The sequence below is a fragment of the Protomyctophum parallelum genome (genome assembly GCF_964188405.1).
Source record: "Protomyctophum parallelum genome assembly, chromosome: 16".
Taxonomy (NCBI): Eukaryota; Metazoa; Chordata; class Actinopteri; order Myctophiformes; family Myctophidae; genus Protomyctophum; species Protomyctophum parallelum.
The window spans coordinates 38,871,597-38,895,527 of NC_139711.1; the positions used below are offsets into that span (position 1 = coordinate 38,871,597).

Sequence of the window (23,931 nt, forward strand, 5' to 3'; positions counted from 1 at the left end):
TCTGAGAAGAATAATCAGCCCTGGCTTTTTTCCCCCCTCTTTTGCAGGAGACAACAATGGATGGCCCCATCTCTTTGACAAGTACTTTGGAATGCCCAGCTCCACTTCTGGGACCAAATCTAATGCATGCTGTAAGTACATCACAAGATGAATAATAGTTCAAACTGAAGAGCCAAGTCTTGTCAGAGATTTCATATCTCATCTCTCAGGTGAGGTGAAATTAATGTTACATTTCTACAGATATTTTGTCTTATAAATTTTAATCTCTCCTCGGAGGGACCGAAACGTTGCATTATTAAAAAGAAAATACTCATGTACTGAGCAGAAATGTGCGGGTGTATTCTATTCCTCTCACAAATTTTTATCTCTAAAACATTTTTTACATCTGAATGAATCGGAATCACAAATAATGTCTGTTTTAAGTTAGCATTAATGTGATGCTGTAAATTAGTAAGACACACTTCCTTTTGAATTTGACATTCACTCTGATTATACAGAGCGTTTGATGATGAGCAGGGATTTGTGGCACCAAGAAAGCTCTCCATATTAGTGGTGTCATGAGATATGTTTTGACTGAGGGTATGACTAGTTGAAATTGGACTTGACATACTTTAAAATGACGGCTATGGCCATTCTAAAAGCCCCTGGCTGCCTGGCCCACTGCAAGCGTCATCAAACACACCACGGCTACAGCCACACTGGTGGCATCATTGGACCTGTCAACACCTGTTGACGGCTCTATTCTGGAGCATCAATCAAATTTGGAGAGACAGCGAAATGCCTTCACGACTGACGACCTATGTCGCGACGTATATTTTTCCGTCGCAACGTATATTCGAGTACGTCCTGGCGTAAATATCAATTCGTCCCGGCAGAACGGACTCGTCGCGGCTATATCTACCCGTTTGCGACCTAGTAGTTTGACTATTCTTTTACGTCGCGACAGAACGGGACACGTCACGGCTATATCTACCCTTCTCGACGTAAAAGGTAATTCGTTGTGGCGTGTGTGGACTCGTCGCAACAGAACGGAACTCGTCGCGGCTATATCTACCCTTCTCGACGTAAAAGGTAATTCGTTGTGGCGTGTGTGGACTCGTCGCAACAGAACGGAACTCGTCGCGGCTATATCTACCCGTTTGCGACGTAATGGTTGACTTTGTTATATGCCCGGTGCGCGGTGCCCTGCGCAGTGCCCTGCGCTGCCCTACGCCCACCGCGTGCACCTTGCCGGTCCGCCCTGCGCCCTGTGGCCTGGCACGTGTGCACGTGTGCCAGGCCACCGCGTGCACCATGCCGGTCCGTGGAGCCCTTCGCCGTCCCCAGGCGACCCTGCGTTCCAGAGCTGTCACATGCCCACCGAAAATAGCAGATCTACCAGCTCCTCTCCTACATACGGGATGGCCCGACCCGCGTCTGTGGACCCCTGGGGGGGTGTGTGTGTGAGCGTCTGAGCTCCTATCTGTGTGCCTCCCCCCCCCCCCCCCCCACCCCATGTGGACCCTTGCAGGGGGGGGGTCGGGGGGTCCCCCTATGCACTTTGTGTAGATGCTGCGTATCGCCTCATACTGAAAAAATTACTATTTTACGCACAGCGCAAGGCAATATGTGATTACGATCGTCCTTCTGGGGGGGGGGGGGGGGGGGGGGGGGGCTGGCCTACACAATAGATAACCTACCCTGGCCAACACAATAGATAACCTACAAGGACATATGAATTTAATTTATATACACGGCTATATTAATTTAGCCGATCATCAAAGCTCACCGCGCTCGTATAGCGCATTGATCGTGTCTGTGTCTGTCTGGTCTGTCTGTCTGTCATGATCTGTCTGTCTGTCTGTTGTCTGTCTGTCTGTCTGTCTGTCTGTCTGTCCTGTGTCTCAATGACTTGCCTTAGGCGGATAATATAGACTACAAGTACTTTATTAAAGTAAAGTAAAAGAGTGAGTTATCATTGCGTTCTCTGCGTCGTTAGCGCATGCAGATAGGCAGATAGGGGGGGGGGGCAGTTCTATAGGCAAGGGCAGAAGGTTCCTATAACGACAGTGGGTGCCCACCTTAGAGTAGCCTATATATTTTAAGGCACCCGCCCCGCAACTTATTATTATTGGCTTATTATTTTGCCACCAGCGGAGTTGACGGTTGACGCCGTTGTCTAGTATAGACTATAGGCCTGTGCCAGGATGATTTTAAATAAATATGTCTCTGTCTCTGCGTCTCTAGAGCTATAACATATATACTGTAGCACACATCATGTGTGACACATGTGCACACACACACACACACACACACACACACACACACACACACACACACACACACACACACACACACACACACACACACACACACACACACCGAGTACTAAGTATAAGTAGCATATAGGGTACGGCTCTAAAAACATTAAATACTGCGGGAGCATTACACTAAACAAAGTTGGATTTGTACATTGCAGAAACGTAACATAACGTAAGTGTTCTTATTATTGTCCGTCTGGGTTTTATAATGCAGTGTGAGTCCGCTCCGCGATAGCCGATCTGCAAGCTCACAACGCGTTGCGCTGATTGACAGTGCACGTGCAGCAGCTACTGTATAAAATTATATTTAAGTAGGCTACTTTTTTGTGTGACGTCTGTGTGTTATTGACTTCTTGTTCCTTAATGTGCAGGTTTATCAGAGCGATATAGTGCAGCTGTGAGTGAGTAGGCCTATAGCTGCTGCTGCTGCGTCCGTGCACCAATAGAGCGACCGCGGCAGCGGCACGTATGAAATATTAAATAAAAATATGTTGGGCTTCCGGGCGTCCGTTTCTGGACTGTACCAACGGGCTTAGGGCCGGACGGTCCCTTAACTCCACGGGCCCCTATATTTTAGGCCCGTGCAGGGCTCTAGTGTGTGTGTGTGTGTGTGTGTGTGTGTGTGTGTGTGTGTGTGTGTGTGTGTGTGTGTGTGTGTTAAATGTGGTCATTTAAATGTAGGCCTATTATATACACGCACCATACAAGCACCTATATTATATAATGTGTTATACAAATGGGCAATCAACATATAGCAGCACCCCCCACCAGCAGATGTATATAAACATGGAATTGCGCTATGATATTAAAATGGACTGAGCTGTGATTGTGCCGTACTGCGCCGGCCGGTGGCCACTGGCCTATTCTGCCATGCAGTATAAATGCATTATCATGCCTGTTGGTGAAATATAAACATCTAAAATGGTTCAGTAATAATTAGCATAAGTTATTATTAACGAAAAACATCTAATACTATTTTAAATTGGTCTAATAAAGTTAGTAACTAATCAGAAGCAGCAACCATTTTGTTTCAAACAACTATAGACCAATAAAATAGTAGGCTAGTATTTATGTTTTTCGTTAATAATAATACATGCTAATTATTATTGAACGGTAAGTACGCTGGTATGTACGCTAAGGTACACTATAAGCTTGTAGATCTGTTTATTTTAGTCAGAATCTCGTGTGTGTGTGTGTGTGTGTGTGTGTGTGTGTGTGTGTGTGTGTGTGTGTGTGTGTGTGTGTGTGTGTGTGTGTGTGTGTGTGTGTGTGTGTGTGTGTGTGTGTGTGTGTGTGTGTGTGTGTGTGTGTGTGTGTGCGCGCGCGCACACACATCACATGTGCACACATGTGTGCTATATGTTATAGCTCTAGAGACGCAGAGACAGACATATTTATTTAAAATCATCCTGTCTCGCACGGCATATAGAGCCAATGAACGGAGCATACCCCCCCCCCCCCCTCTCTCTCTCTCTCTCTCTCTCAGCACACGCTGTGCTGTGATATCAATCAGACGCAAATGATCATTGAGTAACGTTAGCTCTGACTCGCACATTATGTGAGATCACATAAAAGGCCTTTAATATAGCCACAGATCATATAGGAATAGGCTTGGGCACTACCCTACCATCTCTCTATAGTGGGGCACCGACGATCTGCAAGCTCACAACGCGCTGCATGTGGACGCAACACTTGGAGCTTGTAGATGCGCACCACAGATCATACAGGGCGTGTGTTCCAGCTAACCCTATAGCATAACACACACACAAGCAACAGTATAGACATCTATTCATCATTATTTATTTCAAATCAAAATACAATGTAATGCTGCACCACTGTCATGAAGTTCGCACGCACACGCACACGCGACACACACACACACACACACACACACACACACACACACACACACACACACACACACACACACACACACACACACACACACACACACACACACACACACACACGTTTGCTTTCATTCGCTGTATGATACATTAGGCGATATAGACCCGCTGCGGCCCAGCGATAATCAACCGCTGTCCGCTGCGATGCGTGAGCTTGTAGATCAGATGCCGACAGACAGACAGACAGACAGACAGACAGACAGACAGACAGACAGACAGACAGACAGACAGACAGACAGACAGACAGACAGACAGACATGAAATGAAATGGTTCAATAATAACACACACGAGATTCTGACAGAATGCGGCGGCATGCTTAAAATAAACAGATCTACAAGCTTATAGTGTATACCATAGCGTATACATACCAGCGTACTTACCGTTCAATAATAATTAGCATGCATTATTATTAACGAAAAACATAAATACTAGCCTACTATTTTATTGGTCTAGTTCAGTTGATTGAAACAAAAGTCATGGAATTCAATTGCCTACATTCAGTATAGGCCTGGTTTTGATATAATGATGCAGGGAGATTTTCTGAGCCAGTCCGTGCCATGTCATTTTTTCAGATTAATATTTAAATCTTTAGTTGGAAGAATGCAATAGCATATCATAAGTGTTGACCATAATGGGACGGTTGGAACCAAATGAACCCCCGACGGCCGGCGCTATTCAGCTATAAGGCCTATAAACGATATGGCCATACAAATATGGTTATGTGGTGGTCTGTGACATGTCTGCGTGCGTGCGTGCGTGAAAGAAAGACAGAATACGACGCAATGACATGTCAAATTGTCAATTGTAGATCAGCTGCTTGTTATTTAAGTAGGCTAATATGAAGGCAGCGTCTCCGCAAACGTGGACACCCGTGGCCCCCCTTGATCCCCAAGGGTCCACGGTGACCCGTACCGCCCGGGGGTCCCCGGACCCGTTTGGGCGGCCCGTCAGGTGGTTTTCGAGCTTGTGGATTTGTATTTTTAATATTGCTTGTCAAACGTTTAAGGCATATAGCCTATTTAATCTGATTGGTATAGCTCTGCATGGTTGCTGCTTCTGATAGCCTACTAACTTTACGCACGCATGCGACACACACACACACACACACACACACACACACACACACACACACACACACACACACACACACACACACACACACACACACACACACACACACACACACACACACACACACACACACTAGAGCCCTGCACGGGCCTAAAATATAGGGGCCCGTGGAGTTAAGGGACCGTCCGGCCCTAAGCCCGTTGGTACAGTCCAGAAACGGACGCCCGGAAGCCCAACATATTTTTATTTAATATTTCAAGCATACGTGCCGCTGCCGCGGTCGCTCTATTGGTGCACGGACGCAGCAGCAGCAGCTATAGGCCTACTCACTCACAGCTGCACTATATCGCTCTGATAAACCTGCACATTAAGGAACAAGAAGTCAATAACACACAGACGTCACACAAAAAAGTAGCCTACTTAAATATAATTCTATACAGTAGCTGCTGCACGTGCACTGTCAATCAGCGCAACGCGTTGTGAGCTTGCAGATCGGCTATCGCGGAGCGGACTCACACTGCATTATAAAACCCAGACGGACAATAATAAGAACACTTACGTTATGTTACGTTTCTGCAATGTACAAATCCAACTTTGTTTAGTGTAATGCTCCCGCAGTATTTAATGTTTTTAGAGCCGTACCCTATATGCTACTTATACTTAGTACTCGGTGTGTGTGTGTGTGTGTGTGTGTGTGTGTGTGTGTGTGTGTGTGTGTGTGTGTGTGTGTGTGTGTGTGTGTGTGTGTGCACATGTGTCACACATGATGTGTGCTACAGTATATATGTTATAGCTCTAGAGACGCAGAGACAGAGACATATTTATTTAAAATCATCCTGGCACAGGCCTATAGTCTATACTAGACAACGGCGTCAACCGTCAACTCCGCTGGTGGCAAAATAATAAGCCAATAATAATAAGTTGCGGGGCGGGTGCCTTAAAATATATAGGCTACTCTAAGGTGGGCACGCACCCACTGTCGTTATAGGAACCTTCTGCCCTTGCCTATAGAACTGCCCCCCCCCCCCTATCTGCCTATCTGCATGCGCTACGACGCAGAGAACGCAATGATAACTCACTCTTTTACTTTACTTTAATAAAGTACTTGTAGTCTATATTATCCGCCTAAGGCAAGTCATTGAGACACAGACAGACAGACAGACAGACAGACAGACAGACAGACAGACAGTCAATGCGCTATACGAGCGCGGTGAGCTTTGATGATCGGCTAAATTAATATAGCCGTGTATATAAATTAAATTCATATGTCCTTGTAGGTTATCTATTGTGTTGGCCAGGGTAGGTTATCTATTGTGTAGGCCAGCCCCCCCCCCCCCCCCCCCCCCCCCCAGAAGGACGATCGTAATCACATATTGCCTTGCGCTGTGCGTAAAATAGTAATTTTTTCAGTATGAGGCGATACGCAGCATCTACACAAAGTGCATAGGGGGACCCCCCGACCCCCCCCCTGCAAGGGTCCACATGGGGTGGGGGGGGGGGGGGGGGGGAGGCACACAGATAGGAGCTCAGACGCTCACACACACACCCCCCCAGGGGTCCACAGACGCGGGTCGGGCCATCCCGTATGTAGGAGAGGAGCTGGTAGATCTGCTATTTTCGGTGGGCATGTGACAGCTCTGGAACGCAGGGTCGCCTGGGGACGGCGAAGGGCTCCACGGACCGGCATGGTGCACGCGGTGGCCTGGCACACGTGCACACGTGCCAGGCCACAGGGCGCAGGGCGGACCGGCAAGGTGCACGCGGTGGGCGTAGGGCAGCGCAGGGCACCGCGCAGGGCACCGCGCACCGGGCATATAACAAAGTCAACCATTACGTCGCAAACGGGTAGATATAGCCGCGACGAGTTCCGTTCTGTTGCGACGAGTCCACACACGCCACAACGAATTACCTTTTACGTCGAGAAGGGTAGATATAGCCGCGACGAGTTCCGTTCTGTTGCGACGAGTCCACACACGCCACAACGAATTACCTTTTACGTCGAGAAGGGTAGATATAGCCGTGACGTGTCCCGTTCTGTCGCGACGTAAAAGAATAGTCAAACTACTAGGTCGCAAACGGGTAGATATAGCCGCGACGAGTCCGTTCTGCCGGGACGAATTGATATTTACGCCAGGACGTACTCGAATATACGTTGCGACGGAAAAATATACGTCGCGACATAGGTCGTCAGTCGTGAAGGCATTTCGCTCCACCTGCAAATTTGTCTGGCACACACAAAGAATGTTGTGCCAGTGACAATTTCAGTTAGTGGCCTCGTTACAGAATTTCCTGTTTGTCAGACAGGCAATACAATTACAAATACAATTTTGCTATTACAGAAGTCAATACAGAAGCAAATCCTGAACTTATTAGTGTCCTATCTTACGTCAGATGTCCCATCTTATCTTAATGTACGGGAAATCTGCAACAATTTGTCCCTGAATTTATGGTTAGAATAGGCATGAGGTTATTTAGATTTTTTTAGACCAGTGTTTTTGGGCCAGATAAGTACTCCTCCTATTCTACCTAAATAAATGCTGTTGGGAAACATCATTCTGTACATTCTCTCATTATAAACTGACACCTTTTTGGGCTTGATGTATGCCTTATTTGATAGTGTAAAGTAGTCTGACAGGGGGAGAGAGATGGGGAGTTACCCGCAGCAAAGGTCGACGGGATTGGGACTCGAACCCGCAACATGCTGTCAGGCTTAGCATCCTGGATGCCCGGATGTCCGGCCCACACTGACACCTTTTGATAGACCTGTGGGAAATTAATATGTTCACTGTCTGTTCATGTCCTCTGATATTGTAGGTTTCATATTTTCCAATCTACTACATCTGATTACCGGTAATCAATTTGTTCTGTAGAGACTGACCAGTTATCAGAGGCACATCAAAGTAGTTGAGCTGACTGGAAAAAAGAGACAACCTTTTCTGCCTCAAATTCTGTGGTGGTATATCATATTTTTCTTTTGATATGGACATTTGTTTGATGGTAGGAAATTATTGCTGCTGCTCATTAATTAAATGAGAACTATTCAACTATTTGAATGTCTGCTCTAGAGCTGTTCCAATTCCCAGTTGTTAAAAGAGGATTGAAATGGCAGAATCTTTTGATATTTAGGTTGCAGATACATTACCAGTAAGATGCCAGTAAGATGCTAGTGCTCTAGATATACTCTCTCCAATTACCAGAGTTTTTAAAAGAGTTTAAAAAAAGGTTTTTAAAAGAGGATTGAAATGGAAGCATCTTTGAAGTTTCAGGAGTTGCAGCGATAGATGACAAATTACATTATGCATGTTTTAGCTCTGTCATGCCAGCCAAAATACGGGCGCATATTACAGCAGAGAGCATGGGGGTCCTTGGCCAGACCGCTTATCTGGAATCGGGTCGCATGGGTAACGGTTCCAACAGAGATTTCCAGTTTTCCCTTAATAATTAACGATATAATACGGTAAGACTAGAATAAAGTGTGGATGCACTGACAATTTCAATCTTTCGTTCTTGCATAAGTAGGCCTAAACAGTATGATGATGATGTATTGACAGCTGCACATAACTGGTGCACCGCATGCATCATCAAAATGCTCGCTTTGCGGAAGATCAAAGGCATCATGGAAGCGCTTTTGCGTACCGAGAACTGAGACAGGAATTTACTTCCTGAGAATCCTGAAACAACATTCCGGTGCATACAGCCAGGCACTCAAATGTCTATCTACGTACACTTAGAAATAAAGCTAGTGTTGACTAATCATTACAAGTGGATTTTGAAGAGGAAATCAGAGTAAGTCTGTTTCGGGTGTGAACCAAGCTGCCGTGACATAAACACAAGCTTCATATAGTTACGATATGAAGAGACCATGCATCTGTCACTGTCACTTAAACAATGTCCACACTTAAACATGGAACATCTGCAGCATTCAGTGAGTAATTCATTGTATCTGTGTTGGAGCGCTTCAGTAAGCTATACGGCTGCATGGCTCATGTGCAATCTCATGTTGGCTAAAGTAACGCTGTGGTATACATTCTCACTGACGCCGTGGGAAATGTTTGGATATATCCTTTGCTGTGAGGCCATTTATTCTGACATGGTGTGCTATGTTAAGCCCTTTATAGGCATAGCAGCAGCCATTCATAGTTATGTGACATGGTTTCTGTAAGCTATACAGAAGGACGCAAACATTGAGGTATGCACACACGCATGCACACGCAGATACAGGGGCTGGAGTTCTTTTTTTATTATTATTAAATGTATTGTCACTGTACAGAGTATACAAATACTTGTAGGGTGTACAAAGAGTGCACTGAGCCGCTGCAACTGAGTGCACCGCCACTAGTTTCGTCCTTGCACAGTAGCAAGTAAGGAGCTACTTCTGGTCTTGACTATGAGTTAGTGTCGAAGTGTCCTTGAGCAAGACTCTGAACCCCTAATTGCTCCCAATGTGCAGGTTGGTGCCTTGCATAGTTTCCCCCCGCCATCGGTGTATGAATGTGTGTGTGAATGGGTGAATGTAATGCACAATCTATTTAAACCGCTTTGGATAAACGTGCCGTATCAATGCACATTTACCATTTACTATCCATCCTTTTCACTGCTCTCCATTTTAACCCCCCCACAACACCCCCCCCCCCCCTCTCTCTCTCTCTCTCTTTCTCTTTGCAGTGCTGGGTGTGGTTCCAGACCTGTGTCAATGCAGAAATCTGGAGCTGGATTGTGATGGAGCTGAGTTTCAAGTGATCCCTGTGGTGGCTGTGAATGTAACCATGATGTAAGTGAGTGACAGATCGCACGCACACACATACTGTACACACACGCAGACACAGTATTCACAGATACAAGCATTGATACACAGCAGGCCTGTGCTCCAGACAGCGGCAGTGGGGAATGAAGCAGCCCTTCTCACAAAGGAGGACCAGAGGGGTGTTTCAGGATGCAATGGAAATCTGCCAAGGGATTAGTATCACGTCTGTCATAATTATGTATTAAGCCAGGGAGAATGTTATGGATTAACTGACAAACTGAATAACCTCCTCAGAGCAACCATGAAGTCTGCTAGGATTTGAGTTTTCTTTTATTGGCATGAAGGCAAAACGTAATTTTAGAGGAGATGGCGTTGGTAATGGTAGTTTCCTACAATTATTATTGCGACCATAGGTCACAGATTACTATGAAAACCTGCAAATCCTGTCAGTCAGTTAGTCCGTCCGTCCATCCGTCACGCCTCGTGACACGCTTCATATATAGCCGTCTCCATATATTAAGATCACGACACTGACCTCATCAAACCCAGGATAGCCATACATGGAGAAGACTGAATCATAACCTAGACCTACATCTAACCTCAAACCCTACCCGGGCCCTAACAGGGCTGGCCCGAGGCCCTGCATGGCCTTACTACTGTAATTAGCACACATTTTACGCCCTACCCGGCCCGAAAACGTCAATAAAAGTCCATATATGGTCATGAATTATTTAGGTAAGCATTGGACGTGACGTTTTGAGCCTCTCGGGTGTGATGAAGAGCTGAGAGGCGTGAAATGTCACGTCCAATGGTGTAAAGCTAAATACACTTTTTAAAGCTTTGGAGCATGAGACGGTGTGCAGACCTTACTTTTTATCGTGGGTTTTGACCTCGGCCCGGCACCTGGTGTTTAGTGAGTAGATGTGCGCGGTTTATTGTTCTTTTCTGTGATTTGGAAGAAGGGACACATTTTTCACTTGAAACACATTCCAGACACACACACAGCCTCTTAATTTGAGAAAGCTTGCCGCATATAGGAACCATGGTGTGTACACTCACTTCACTCTCGTGAAGTGAGTGGTGCCTTTCATGATGATGATGTATACTTGTATAGCCATACATAGATAGCCCCTCCTATATACATCTTAACTCGTGTCACATTTGCCATTGACAATGAATGAAGAATTTACGTCTTATGTGTCTGAACAAATCAGCTTTTTGTGGCAACACAAACACTTCATGCCATTGACAGTGAAAGGAGAATTTACGTCATATGTGGAAGAGCATAAATTCAGTTGTCATCTTACATGATCATGGTGAAAAGATGAGTTTTTTAAAACATTGTATCATGGTTAAAATATTATAACATAAGTGGACAAATTAATTAATGAAGTATATATATTTTTAAATTGCACAACTCTGGTGAGGTAATGGTACGTCACAGATTCTGTATATAGCAGACTCCACAACCCACATCATACCATATGAAAAAACTAATCAATATATTAATATAAAAGAGATTCATGTATAATATTTGCATCTATAAACAACAGAGAAGGAGGAGTTAAGAACAAGTGATAAGACAAAACGAATTGATAAAACAATGGAAATGTTCAACGATTACACAATGACTACAGAGCACCCCTCAGTCAATGCGACATGGGAGATTTTGGAGAATAATCTGAAGGAAGAGAAGATACTGGAAGAGATGAAGAGACTGAAGTCTTGGGCAGACAATTTAGATGAGCGCGAGATTTTGTTGTTGATGGAGACTGTAAAGAATCTTGTGGAACTAAAGAAGATAATGGGTGTTCCATCATCAACCCATGAACAGAAACCTAGCTTGGACAATCAACAGGGCACAGTTCAGGAGAAGATGGAGGCTGCTGTCATGGATCCACAATATCAGTCAGTCCTCAAGCTCAAGAGGATCTTCGATGAGGGGGAGCCCGGAGAGAGGGAGAGGGTGCCAAAGCTCAAATATCAAGCAGTCTGCACGCTCAAGGCGATCTTCGAGCAGGAAGATCCCAGGGAGCGTGAGAGGGTGGCAACGCTCAAATATCAGTCGGTCCCCAAGATCAAGAAGACCACAGAACAGGAGGATCGCAGAGAGAGTAAAAAGGCGGCAGAGCTCGATTGTCAGTCAGTCCCCAAGCTGAAGATCTTTGAACAAGTGGAACCCAGAGAGGCCGCCAAGGTGGCGAAGCTCAAACGCCCGTCGGTCCACAAGCTCAAGAAGCTCTTTGAACCAAAGGATTCAAAAGAGAGAATAATGGACGTTCCACGAGCCCCAGCCACCTGTGCACAGAAACCTGCCGTTGGCTGCAGGCAGGTGGCTGTGGAGACAAGATCTCTGTCAGTCCTCAGGCTCAAGAGGATCTTTGAACAAGAGGATCCCAGAGAGATCCCAGAGAAGGTGGCAAAGCACAAACGTCCATCAGTTGCCAAGCTCAAGAAGTTCTTTGAAAGGTTTAGCATGTAGAGTCCCAAAGAGAAGAAAGTGAAATGTTCGTTCAAGGAAATCCCACTTGGGTGATGCAGGATATATATACACATGTTGGGTATACGTACCTGTACACCAAGGTGACAGGAGTTATCATCTCTTGTGTGGGTGCCAATATTATTTGGACATTTAAGGTTTATGTAATTCCAGAAAACATGTTCCATTCACCATTTTGTTTTATAATTAGAAAATAATTATTCATTTGTTTCTTAATTTTCGACATTCTTTGTTTGAACCATTTCATGCTTTGTAAATGTCTGCTGAAATGTTCATCTGCAGAAATAACCCCCGTACCTTGGAAATACATTTTGTTCAAACGTACACGAGATGAATGAGGATGAACAAAAAACATGACTCAATAAAGATTTTCGGTTTCTTTGGTTTCTTATTTTGTTAATTAGTATAGTATAGTAGACTCACCTTTTTAAGTCATGAATAAGACCATTTATGACTAACTAATTAGTCTGTTTTGGGCACATCTGTTTAACCACAACCCTGATCTTGGAGTGAGTATATATATCTTTACAGCGCATCGCTCCTAAGGCCTCATACACACGTATCAAACAAATGTTCTGTGTTCAGTTCTGTGATTAATGGCTGCCACAATGCGATTCAAATGGGAGTCGCATGGTTTGACCAAACATTTGTGTTTGATTTTGTTTGATACGTGTGTATGAGGCTGTTGTATCTTATCTTCCTAATGTAGCACGAAATGAGTTGCGATTCCCAGGCAAAGTCCTTTTATTCAAACAAGGCATCTCCCATAATACATTAGGTTACAAGCATCCGTTCCATACGGTTAGCATTTTGAGGCCTTCAATTTCCTTCCAGGCAGGTTAGCCTGGTACCAGTTTCTTCCTCAATTCTAACTCCTGATTGTCCCTGTGTCCCCCATGCTTTATACATCTATAACATGCAGTGGGTGTCACCTTTGTCCGTGTGCGTGTGTGTGTGTGTGCACTGTAGTATAATAAAATGCATATCTGAATATCTGAGCCTCCTGTCATAAAGATGGCTCTGATCAACCAGGATAGCCCCAGGTGGTCTTCCTGAGTGATAAAATCAAAGATCACAGAATTATCTTGAGAAGTCACGGGTACAATTTGGTTTCTTTCAGCCTGAGATTGGCTTCCTGCCTGTGGAACAATTGATATGCAAATAGACTTCAGTTATAGGCACTTTGGTGAGACACTGGAGTGAGATCAGTGAGAAATACAGAGTTAAAGTTATATGTACAATTATGACTAACCATGTAGTTATGAATATGCTATAGGATTCATAGGCCCAAAATCACACCTGTGTGAAGTGAGGGCTGCTCTTATACGTCATCATACATCATCTCATTCTGGCCAATCCTATAGATAATAGTTTGAGTGTCCGCCTGCCTAATTGTCCAGTCATATTTAGGCAAGACGATGTCGTCATATTGATGTCAGACATGGACAGAGAAGCCACACCATTATTAGACCTTGTCTTGTTTTTACAGCATGGCCCTCTACTGTCTCTTCGACCGTGTCTTTTGTTATTTTATACTTATCCATATCCAGATATTCATTCATCGTCCCTGTAGGGCGGAAACCTTTACTTCTCATGAAATATCAAAAAGAACCCGTGTTCCAATGGATCCAGTGTAGTTATTTACTCACAAGCTCCGCTATATACAGTTTAGATGTTACTATTATTGAGGGGCACTAGCCCCTCCTATGTCCAGCTTCTAGTGTGCGTGGAAACACAAACATGAATGAATAGCCAGTTTTGAGATATATTAAAGGATTAAGGATTGGCCAGAATGAGATGATGTATGATGACGTATAAGAGCAGCCCTCACTTCACACAGGTGTGATTTTATTATTATACAACCCACACGTTAACACCTAGAACGTCCAGGGGTATTTAGGACCATTCATTCAGAGTGCCCAGCGATTTACAGCAACGGAGCACATCTAGCGACGCACCAGGCGTTATCACGGATGTAGCCATAGCACTCCCGAGGCGATCGACAACTAGCAACGGGACCGCGATGGGCCGTCTAACACATAATCTTTGCTTAGAATTGGACGGAATGATTTAGATCATAGAGTTATTCACGTTTTAAGATTTTCGATCTGACAAGCTAAAATGGGGGGGGGAGAAATTTTCGATGACGTCCCAACCGGAAATAACATTGAATGTTGCGCAAGAGACGCTCACAGCCTGTGGAGCGATGCGATCGGTTTTGATATCAATAAATCTCCGTCCTTTTATTAATCTCCATCCTGAGCACTGGGCGTTACTATTTGATAGGACGGAGAACTCCATATGCCGCTCGGGTGTTTTTAATCGTGAAAATAATTGTAACGGCTATTTCCACTACTTTTGTACGAAGAGGTGGGGCATTAATTCACTGAATATGCATATGCATATTCTTATTCTAATGTTATCCTATAGGTTGAACCAATGTTTTAATGAATGGATGACATTTCCTTTGTTGTACAGGTCTCTACAGAGGAACTGGCTGAGGAATCTTAATGCAGATATCTTCTACAAGTACCAAAGCCTACAAAAGCTGTGAGTATTCATGCATAATGCAAAGTTGTGTTATCATGTCCTGTGGGAGTGTGTCATCACCCTGGAACAATTAAACAGTCAATGGAACAATTACACAGTCTGCACACAGCATAATAAATGAATTACCAACTGTGACAAAAGACTGAGAAAGCTTCAAAGCTCCCAGCAACAAAGCTTGATGTGTTTTATGTGTGGACGAATCTAATTTATCCACACTTCATATACAAAAACTATGGAACCGTGATTTAACACTATGGGAATAATACCAGTCAAAGAATCCTTTATACCAGAGCATTGCATAAGGACCTGAGCGGAGCATAGGTTACAGTTAAGAGAGCAGTCATATCTGTAAATATCATGTGGGCTGGGCTCACAAACCAACAAATTGTCAATAGACAACTCTATTAACACATCCCATCCATAGGATGTCTGGAAACGTCATAGGGAATCCAACCGACGCATGTATGGCAAAGTACAGTATGGTACAGTACAGTCTGGTACAGTACAGTGCAGTATTGAATGGTACGGTATGGTGGTACGGTACGGAACAGTACCGTACACTAGTAACGCACCCAAATAGTCTGACTGAACAAGTGGCCACCCCGGACAAGTTGCCACTTGGATGAGTGGCCACCAACTGGCCACCTGGATGAGTGGACACCCAGACATGGCGTGGTCCTAAAGCGAGACCGGCCCAAGGCCGGTTGAGTTCTAGTTGATATAACCGGGAATGTGTTGCACTGCTGTGATTGTAATGCACAATCTATGTAATGCGCCTTGGATAAAGGCGCATTACATAGATTGTGCATTACATTCGCCTTGGATAAAGGCGCTATATAAATGCACCATTTACCATTTTGGAGTGGTTGCACCACTCAAAAAGAAAATGCAAAGACCTTTAGAGATAATGGCTAAGGCACTGGCGAAAATAGGCCCTGAGATGTTCTTCGGATGGAGGAGGGACATTTTAGTGACCTTTTCCTTTAGACACCTTGTCAGAAAAAAACCTGTTTTCACCATAGACTGTAAAAAATATGGACAAAGCGTTCCCCGGTTCTAACATGAACGTAAAATGAAGCCTGTAATAATATGCTAATTCCTGATGTAAGTCGCCATCTTTCTAGATCCGTTTGGTACCAGCTGGCCATTGGCTGGCTCCGTTTTGTACCAGCTGGTCATTGGCTGCCCAGACAACGAGGCGGGACTTCCCCCCTTCTTCTCCGTTGGTTTTTATTTTGACTCGAGTGGGAGGAGAAGACTCTTGAGTGGGAGGGGAATCCCGATCATAGACTGTAACGGTAGCCACGCCCCTCAGAACATACGCGACTTTATGGTCATTTTTTTAATTAATGGGACCATAATTTTCCAAAAAGAATATTATGACATTAGAAATGAGACTTTAAACTAGTGACTGGAAGAAGAAAGTATTCATGACCATGTTTATTAAGGTAATACAGTCTAGGTGAAGTTGGGCCAAAATACATGGGCCTCTATGGAGCTATGGGGCTTTTTGGGTCCAGTCCAGCGCCACAACAGGCCATTATATGAACTACCGATTTCAAATGAGGCTTCACGAAATATCTGGCTGACTGCCCCCCTGGTTTTCACACAGAAAAACAACCCTCATATATAGTTGCTTTAGAAGTTTATTGAGCAGAATAAGCAAACAGCCTTCCACTCTGTGCCTCCCTAACATTATTCTCTAAACTAAAGGTCTTTGCATACTGGTATGTTTTTTTGGGCCGAATGAATATCAGAGCGAGTAAAAAATGTAATCGACCTCACTTTATGTGTTTTTCGGACTGGGGTCGGTTTTATCAGATTTCATCCTGTGAGCAACGTGTCCTTGAAGAGCACAAAGTACCTTATGAAAAGCAACATACAAAGTCTTCAAAGACACAGAGTCTGACACGTCTGACAATATGATGAAAATCTGTGAAAATATGCAGCCCCACACACACGTGCACGCACGCACGCACGCACATAAAGTAGTGGAAGAATGCAGAGTGAGAGAAAAACACGGTGACATCCGCAGTGGAAATACGTACTGTACGGTACCAATGTGCAACCACCTTAGTTTGATGGCAAACTAACCAATAATTCTCCCAGTGCCAATGATTTTCTGTTTTTTACTTACCCATTTAGACCTGAGGCCGATTCTAATAACGCCTTCTAAATCCTTTCTGCAAACCTTCAAATTGCTACATGTTTGCTACATGTTATTTAAAGGAGCATTAACAGCATTAACACTAATTAACTATTAGGAAGAAGCAGGTAGCTGTCCATGTATGATGACAACGACAGCAGGGTGCCTGTGGCCCTGAAATGACATTAGTTACACATACATTTAAATGTCTCATGTGAGTGGTATTTACATGTTCCTCATGACCTCAGCAGCAGGGGATGAAACCCAGCAGGGGTGGTCGGAAGTGTGGGGGCCAATGAGGTTAGCCTCACGTTTATCCTGATAAAGAATATTTTATGGTAATTGAACATTTTAAGCCGTTAATATTTAATTTAAAGCAAAGAGGTTTGTCCTCAACAGTAAGCAAAACAGAATGCTGGTTATAAGGGACTACAAATGTATGTTCTTTTAACATGTAATGTCTATGGAGTGGCCTCACGTCAACACCACTAGGTCTGGAAAGGGGGCGTGGAAAGGGGCCGGGGAATGGCTGTCAGACAGGTCTATTATTAACTTCAGGTGTTGATCAGCGGTGACTGTGGGTTTGTCGGTGCTTGAGCACCCATGAAGCAAATGGGAACACAAATTAGCACCCCTGAGCTTCCCTTCCCCATGACTGTCGTTTTGTCACTTAGTCATAACTTTATGGACACAGGCATTCAAATGCTAATAATATTATGGTGGCTTTTGTTTTAACCTGCCAGGTAGAGTATAAAAGTTTCGGTACAGTAGCCCAGAGTCCTGCACGGGTCCAATTTTCTAAACCCGCACCCGCCCCGCCCGTCAATCATCAGTTCCGCAACCCGCCCGTTACCCGTGATTTGAAACCAGATCCGCCCCGCCCGTCAACAAATGGACCCGTTACCCGTTCGTTTCACAGGCACCGATAGCTATCTTTGACTTTATTTCATCCAACACTGCATGTGGTGGTGGTGGGCAGCGGCGGTGCGTTGCACACGGAACAGAAGACATGTAGTTGATATATCAACAAGTATAGGATGATAAAAAAGGATGATGACCGTCTTGATCCAAGGCTGTTTCTGTATCAAAATTACGTTAGAACTTTAGTTAAACTTTCAGAGTGACGCATTAGGCCTATACATTACCTGGGTTAGCTTACATCTTGTGTTGAATGTTTTTTTGTGACCAACTTTTTATTTCTTATTTTTTTTAAGAACTCCGGGTTAGCACAGACATTACAGGAGGGGGAAACAACAATGATGTATACGTATAACATAATACATGTTTATTTTTCTAGCAAAACAAATCGTGACAATGATGTTGAAACAGACATGGATGGATCAGACATTGTTTGCAGGAGTATTCAGCCTAATGGAGTCCTGATTTAACCTTCTGTGCCGCTGTAAGTAGGGCTTGGAATCTGTCCTTGCTCCCTGTGCTCGAGCACTGGAAGCCTCCAAACTCAAAACATCACAGAAGGATAACTTCCAACGGTGGATACTGAGCTTATGGGGCGATTTCCACCTCATTACCAGCATCTTTTTTGCAGCCGTTAAACCGGCAAATAGCACTCTCTTCTTGTGAAGTGTTAGGCTTATAGATGAATCGTTATTTAGAAGTATAGAAGAGAGATAGTCACATACTCACTTGTAGGGATGCCACAAAGTGACCATCAGCCAAATCGAATAGTCGACAGCTCTGCCGATTAATAATCGATTAATTGAACCCACCCCCCATATTAATCAATATCAGATAAAACGTATACGATTTTATATTATGCTCATGCCATGGTCACATAACCTTTATATGTTGAGTGCATGCTTTGATGGTTACAGTTTATAATCAGTTTTGATGAGTAAACCTTTGTGGAGATCTTCTCAGTTCTCATTGTATGCTAGTTACTGCCATTCAGGATGGAAAATGAAATCCATTTGGATTTGGGGAGAAGTAGTTTCATAAGGGGCTGGTATGAAGTACTTGATATAAAGAGAACATGTTCAGTTCACTACACTCTACACCTGCCTTCATTTCATCTGATTGTCTGTCTGGCAGGCACTTAACAAGCGATCGTTAACTGTGTCTGTTAGAGAGAGGGGCAGAGAAGAGTGGTTTTGCTCAACTTGATTTATACTTATATTCTCCACTCTGATGAAGGTACATGTTCGATATATCATGCAGCCTTACTTATTAGCCTATATTTTGGCTATTTTTTTGTTGTTGCTTGAGGCAGGCGGGCCGCAGAAGACGACGCACCAGTTTGACACCCCTGATCTAAACCATAGATAGTGACCTTTGTTATTCTCCCGCAGGGGCACCCAGAGGCACCGCAGCTTAAGGTTACAAAGTTACTAAGTTAGGTAAAGAAAAAGATAAAAAAGTACAGTTGTGTACAGCAAATGAGCAAACGAGAAAAACCAACAAGAAGCATCAACAATACAGGCCTTTGCTGTTAAATGTATACAAAGTGAACGTGATGTCACACCATATAACGTAAATAGCTGGAAACCTCACGGCGCCACCTGTCCATTGAAGTCAATGGCCAGGGGCGGGCGTTCACTCCTTCCAAATACAGTAATCAGTCTGTGCGAGGGATTGAACCTGGAACCTTTTGGCAATCGCTTTGTTCACCTCAGTGCTGTACAGAAAATGCATCCCGTGAGCCCCACTCAGGTGCCTGGCTAAAGACTAAATTAAAACTATTGGGTCCACATCAATGTGTAGAAAAGAACAGAGAAGATAAACAGGGCGGCAGTGACTCAAGGTCAGAGCGGCCCAGTTGGATACCGGGCTCCCCCAGAGTTAGTGTCGAAGTGTCCTTGAGCAAGACTCTGAACCCCTAATATACAATGTGTTGTGCAGGTTGGTGCTTTGCATGGTTTGTGTGAATGCACAAACGTAATGCACAATCTATGTAAAGGATAAAAAAGCGCTTTGGGGATTTAGTGTGTGTGTGACTGTGTGTGACTGTGTGTGTGCGCGTGGGTGTGTTCTCACATTTGTCTTCAAGTTCCACACACCTTGAACAACATATTGAAGCATCTGGTGTTTGTTTTAATGCAGATATCTACAACGCAACAGCATCCAAGCTGTGAGTCCGGAGGCGTTCCGAGGATTGTACAACTTAACCAGGCTGTAAGTCTCTTATGTCTCTTGGTATGATTAAATTAGAATAATCAGATGAGATATACTTTAGTCCCTGAAGGGAGATTGAGGTGTTACAGCAGCGTAATGTGTTATAATCGGCAAGACAAACAGAAACACACCGGACACAGATGCACAGTAAAAGATAACGTTATGCAACTAACTGCTTCCTTCACTCAAAGGTGCCAGTTTCAGTCTTGTTGAAGGACACATAAAACTCAATCGAGCACTTTGCAAGTGCTCGAGCATTTGACCTGTGTAACTCCAACCTCCGCCGACAAGCAAAACTCAAGTTATTCTTATTTCTATGCAATGGCAGAGGCTGCCAGTGAATGGTGGACCTTGAAACGAACCCTGCAGAAGTCTCTAGTCGAGTGCTACACCAGAATGTTGTGTTCAGTACTGCAGTGCACTTGTTACCAACAAGGACGTATCATGAGAATGAGAATGGGTGAGCGAGAAAATAGCAGCCGGGAGAATGAGACTAACTGGTTCTGTGGAAAGTTGGGAACCAACAAACGGGCAGTTGGGAGTCATTATGAGGACGTCCAACACTAACACGTGGATGTACTCAAGAAAGAGACGCAGGAGCGCAAAGCAGCAATGAGCTGTGACTTTCCTGTTATTCTCAAATTTACATTTTTCATAAGCAGCAAGCAAGCAAGCATTTGCTTTGATTATTTTGATTTACATTAGGAAATATTTGAGCCACTGTAATGACGAAACGAAAGCATCGTTTTCAGAGTTTCAGTGCTCCAGACTCGATGGCGGAAGCATTTAAAAATTGTGGCAGGCAACAGCTTGACGGTCTTTCTATTTTCTTTTAACAATCGTTCATTAATCATTATTGCGGCAATAATAATGATGTTATTAGTGATGTTGATTTGTATTCATGTCTCTCTGCATGTGATGAGAATGCATCTCTCTCTGTCACACCTCCAGGCCGTGCATACAGTACATGTACCATTTTGGCGGAGAAATCATCATCAATCATGATGCCTGCCACATTTCTGTAATGGGATGTTTTTGTGCTGCCATTACAGCACAACCTGCGACCCGTTCTAAGCTGCTGGGTGTAGTGAGCTGCCAGGAAGAGAAAATGGCTAAAAACCCTGCAAATGTCACTTTGAAGCATTCCCTGTCTGATGATCACAAAAAGTGCAGCCCGAATTACTGGGTATCAAAGTAAAATGAGCAGTTGCTTGCTTTGCTGTTATTATTATTACTGTAACCACAGAGGGGTCAGAGGAGGTGGTCTGTGGTTGCGGGGCCAGTGTGGGGGTCAGAGGAGGTGGTCTGTGGCTGTGGTCAGTGTGGGGCTCAGAGGAGGTGGTCTGTGGCTGTGGTCAGAGCGGGGCTCAGAGGAGGTGGTCTGTGGCTGTGGTCAGTGTGGGGCTCAGAGGAGGTGGTCTGTGGCTGTGGTTAGAGGAGGTGGTCTGTGGTCAGAGCGGGGGTCAGAGGAGGTGGTCTGTGGCTGTGGTCAGAGCGGGGGTCAGAGGAGGTGGTATGTGGCTGTGGTCAGTGTGGGGCTCAGAGGAGGTGGTCTGTGGCTGTGGTCAGAGCGGGGCTCAGAGGAGGTGGTCTGTGGCTGTGGTCAGTGTGGGGCTCAGAGGAGGTGGTCTGTGGCTGTGGTCAGAGGAGGTGGTCTGTGGTCAGAGCGGGGGTCAGAGGACGTGGTCTGTGGCTGTGGTCAGAGCGGGGGTCAGAGGAGGTGGTCTGTGGCTGTGGTCAGAGCGGGGGTCAGTGAGGTGGTCTGTGGCTGTGGTCAGTGTGGGGCTCAGAGGAGGTGGTCTGTGGCTGTGGTCAGAGCGGGGGTCAGAGGAGGTGGTATGTGGCTGTGGTCAGTGTGGGGCTCAGAGGAGGTGGTCTGTGGCTGTGGTCAGAGCGGGGGTCAGAGGAGGTGGTCTGTGGCTGTGGTCAGTGTGGGGCTCAGAGGAGGTGGTCTGTGGCTGTGGTCAGAGCGGGGGTCAGAGGAGGTGGTATGTGGCTGTGGTCAGTGTGGGGCTCAGAGGAGGTGGTCTGTGGCTGTGGTCAGAGCGGGGGTCAGAGGAGGTGGTCTGTGGCTGTGGTCAGAGGAGGTGGTCTGTGGTCAGAGCGGGGGTCAGAGGAGGTGGTCTGTGGCTGTGGTCAGAGCGGGGGTCAGAGGAGGTGGTCTGTGGCTGTGGGGCCAGTGTGGGGGTCAGAGGAGGTGGTCTGTGGCTGCGGCCAGTGTGGGGCTCAGAGGAGGTGGTCTGTGGCTGTGGTCAGAGGAGGTGGTCTGTGGCTGTGGTCAGTGTGGGGGTCAGAGGAGGTGGTCTGTGGCTGTGGTCAGAGCGGGGGTCAGAGGAGGTGGTCTGTGGCTGTGGTCAGAGCGGGGGTCAGAGGAGGTGGTCTGTGGCTGTGGGGCCAGTGTGGGGGTCAGAGGAGGTGGTCTGTGGCTGTGGTCAGAGGAGGTGGTCTGTGGCTGTGGGGCCAGTGTGGGGGTCAGAGGAGGTGGTCTGTGGCTGTGGTCAGAGGAGGTGGTCTGTGGCTGTGGTCAGAGCGGGGGTCAGAGGAGGTGGTCTGTGGCTGTGGTCAGTGTGGGGGTCAGAGGAGGTGGTCTGTGGCTGCGGTCAGTGAGGTGGTCTGTGGCTGCGGTCAGTGAGGTGGTCTGTGGCTGCGGCCAGTGAGGTGGTCTGTGGCTGTGGCCAGTGAGGTGGTCTGTGGCTGTGGTCAGTGAGGTGGTCTGTGGCTGTGGTCAGTGAGGTGGTCTGTGGCTGTGGTCAGTGAGGTGGTCTGTGGCTGTGGTCAGTGAGGTGGTCTGTGGCTGCGGCCAGTGAGGTGGTCTGTGGCTGTGGTCAGTGAGGTGGTCTGTGGCTGTGGTCAGTGAGGTGGTCTGTGGCTGTGGTCAGTGAGGTGGTCTGTGGCTGTGGTCAGTGAGGTGGTCTGTGGCTGTGGTCAGTGAGGTGGTCTGTGGCTGTGGTCAGTGAGGTGGTCTGTGGCTGTGGTCAGTGAGGTGGTCTGTGGCTGCGGCCAGTGAGGTGGTCTGTGGCTGTGGTCAGTGAGGTGGTCTGTGGCTGTGGTCAGTGAGGTGGTCTGTGGCTGTGGTCAGTGAGGTGGTCTGTGGCTGTGGTCAGTGAGGTGGTCTGTGGCTGTGGTCAGTGAGGTGGTCTGTGGCTGTGGTCAGTGAGGTGGTCTGTGGCTGCGGCCAGTGAGTGGGTCAGAGGAGTGAATGGGGAGGCGGGGCACGGGGATGTGCATGTTTATTGTTTATGTTTTATGTTTATTCAACTTTTCAGTTTGATCACATGTTTAAAAGGACATGAGGTGCCATTAAAAACACTGAATCATTTTGCCGATCACAAATATAAAACTTCAAGCATGGCCTGCATGGCCAACTGATCGAGTCGCGGCGTTACCACGCACCAAATATAGTGGTTTTACAGCTCAATGCATCACGCTGCGATGCGTTGTGAGCTTGTAGTTGGGCTATAATTCTGTGTGCGGTGTGCGCGCACTGTGCACGGCACATTAAGAAAGCTTTACTGCAGATGTGCTGATGCGGCCATGAGGGTCAGAGGGCAATTATTTCAATTTAAAATGCTACATTCCA

At 45.7% G+C, this 23,931-nt stretch overlaps 1 protein-coding gene across 1 annotated transcript in view; it reads left to right on the top strand.

Moving 5' to 3' along the window:
* Positions 1–23,931, top strand: part of rxfp1 (relaxin family peptide receptor 1) — a gene marked incomplete at both ends in the record, with an annotated part of 82,241 nt that overhangs the window by 34,739 nt on the left and 23,571 nt on the right. The window contains 4 exons of the mRNA XM_083786334.1: positions 48–131; positions 9,945–10,050; positions 15,002–15,073; positions 20,280–20,351. Of these exons, the coding sequence (XP_083642460.1) occupies positions 48–131; positions 9,945–10,050; positions 15,002–15,073; positions 20,280–20,351 (334 nt within the window). The remainder of the gene's footprint in view (positions 1–47; positions 132–9,944; positions 10,051–15,001; positions 15,074–20,279; positions 20,352–23,931) is intronic.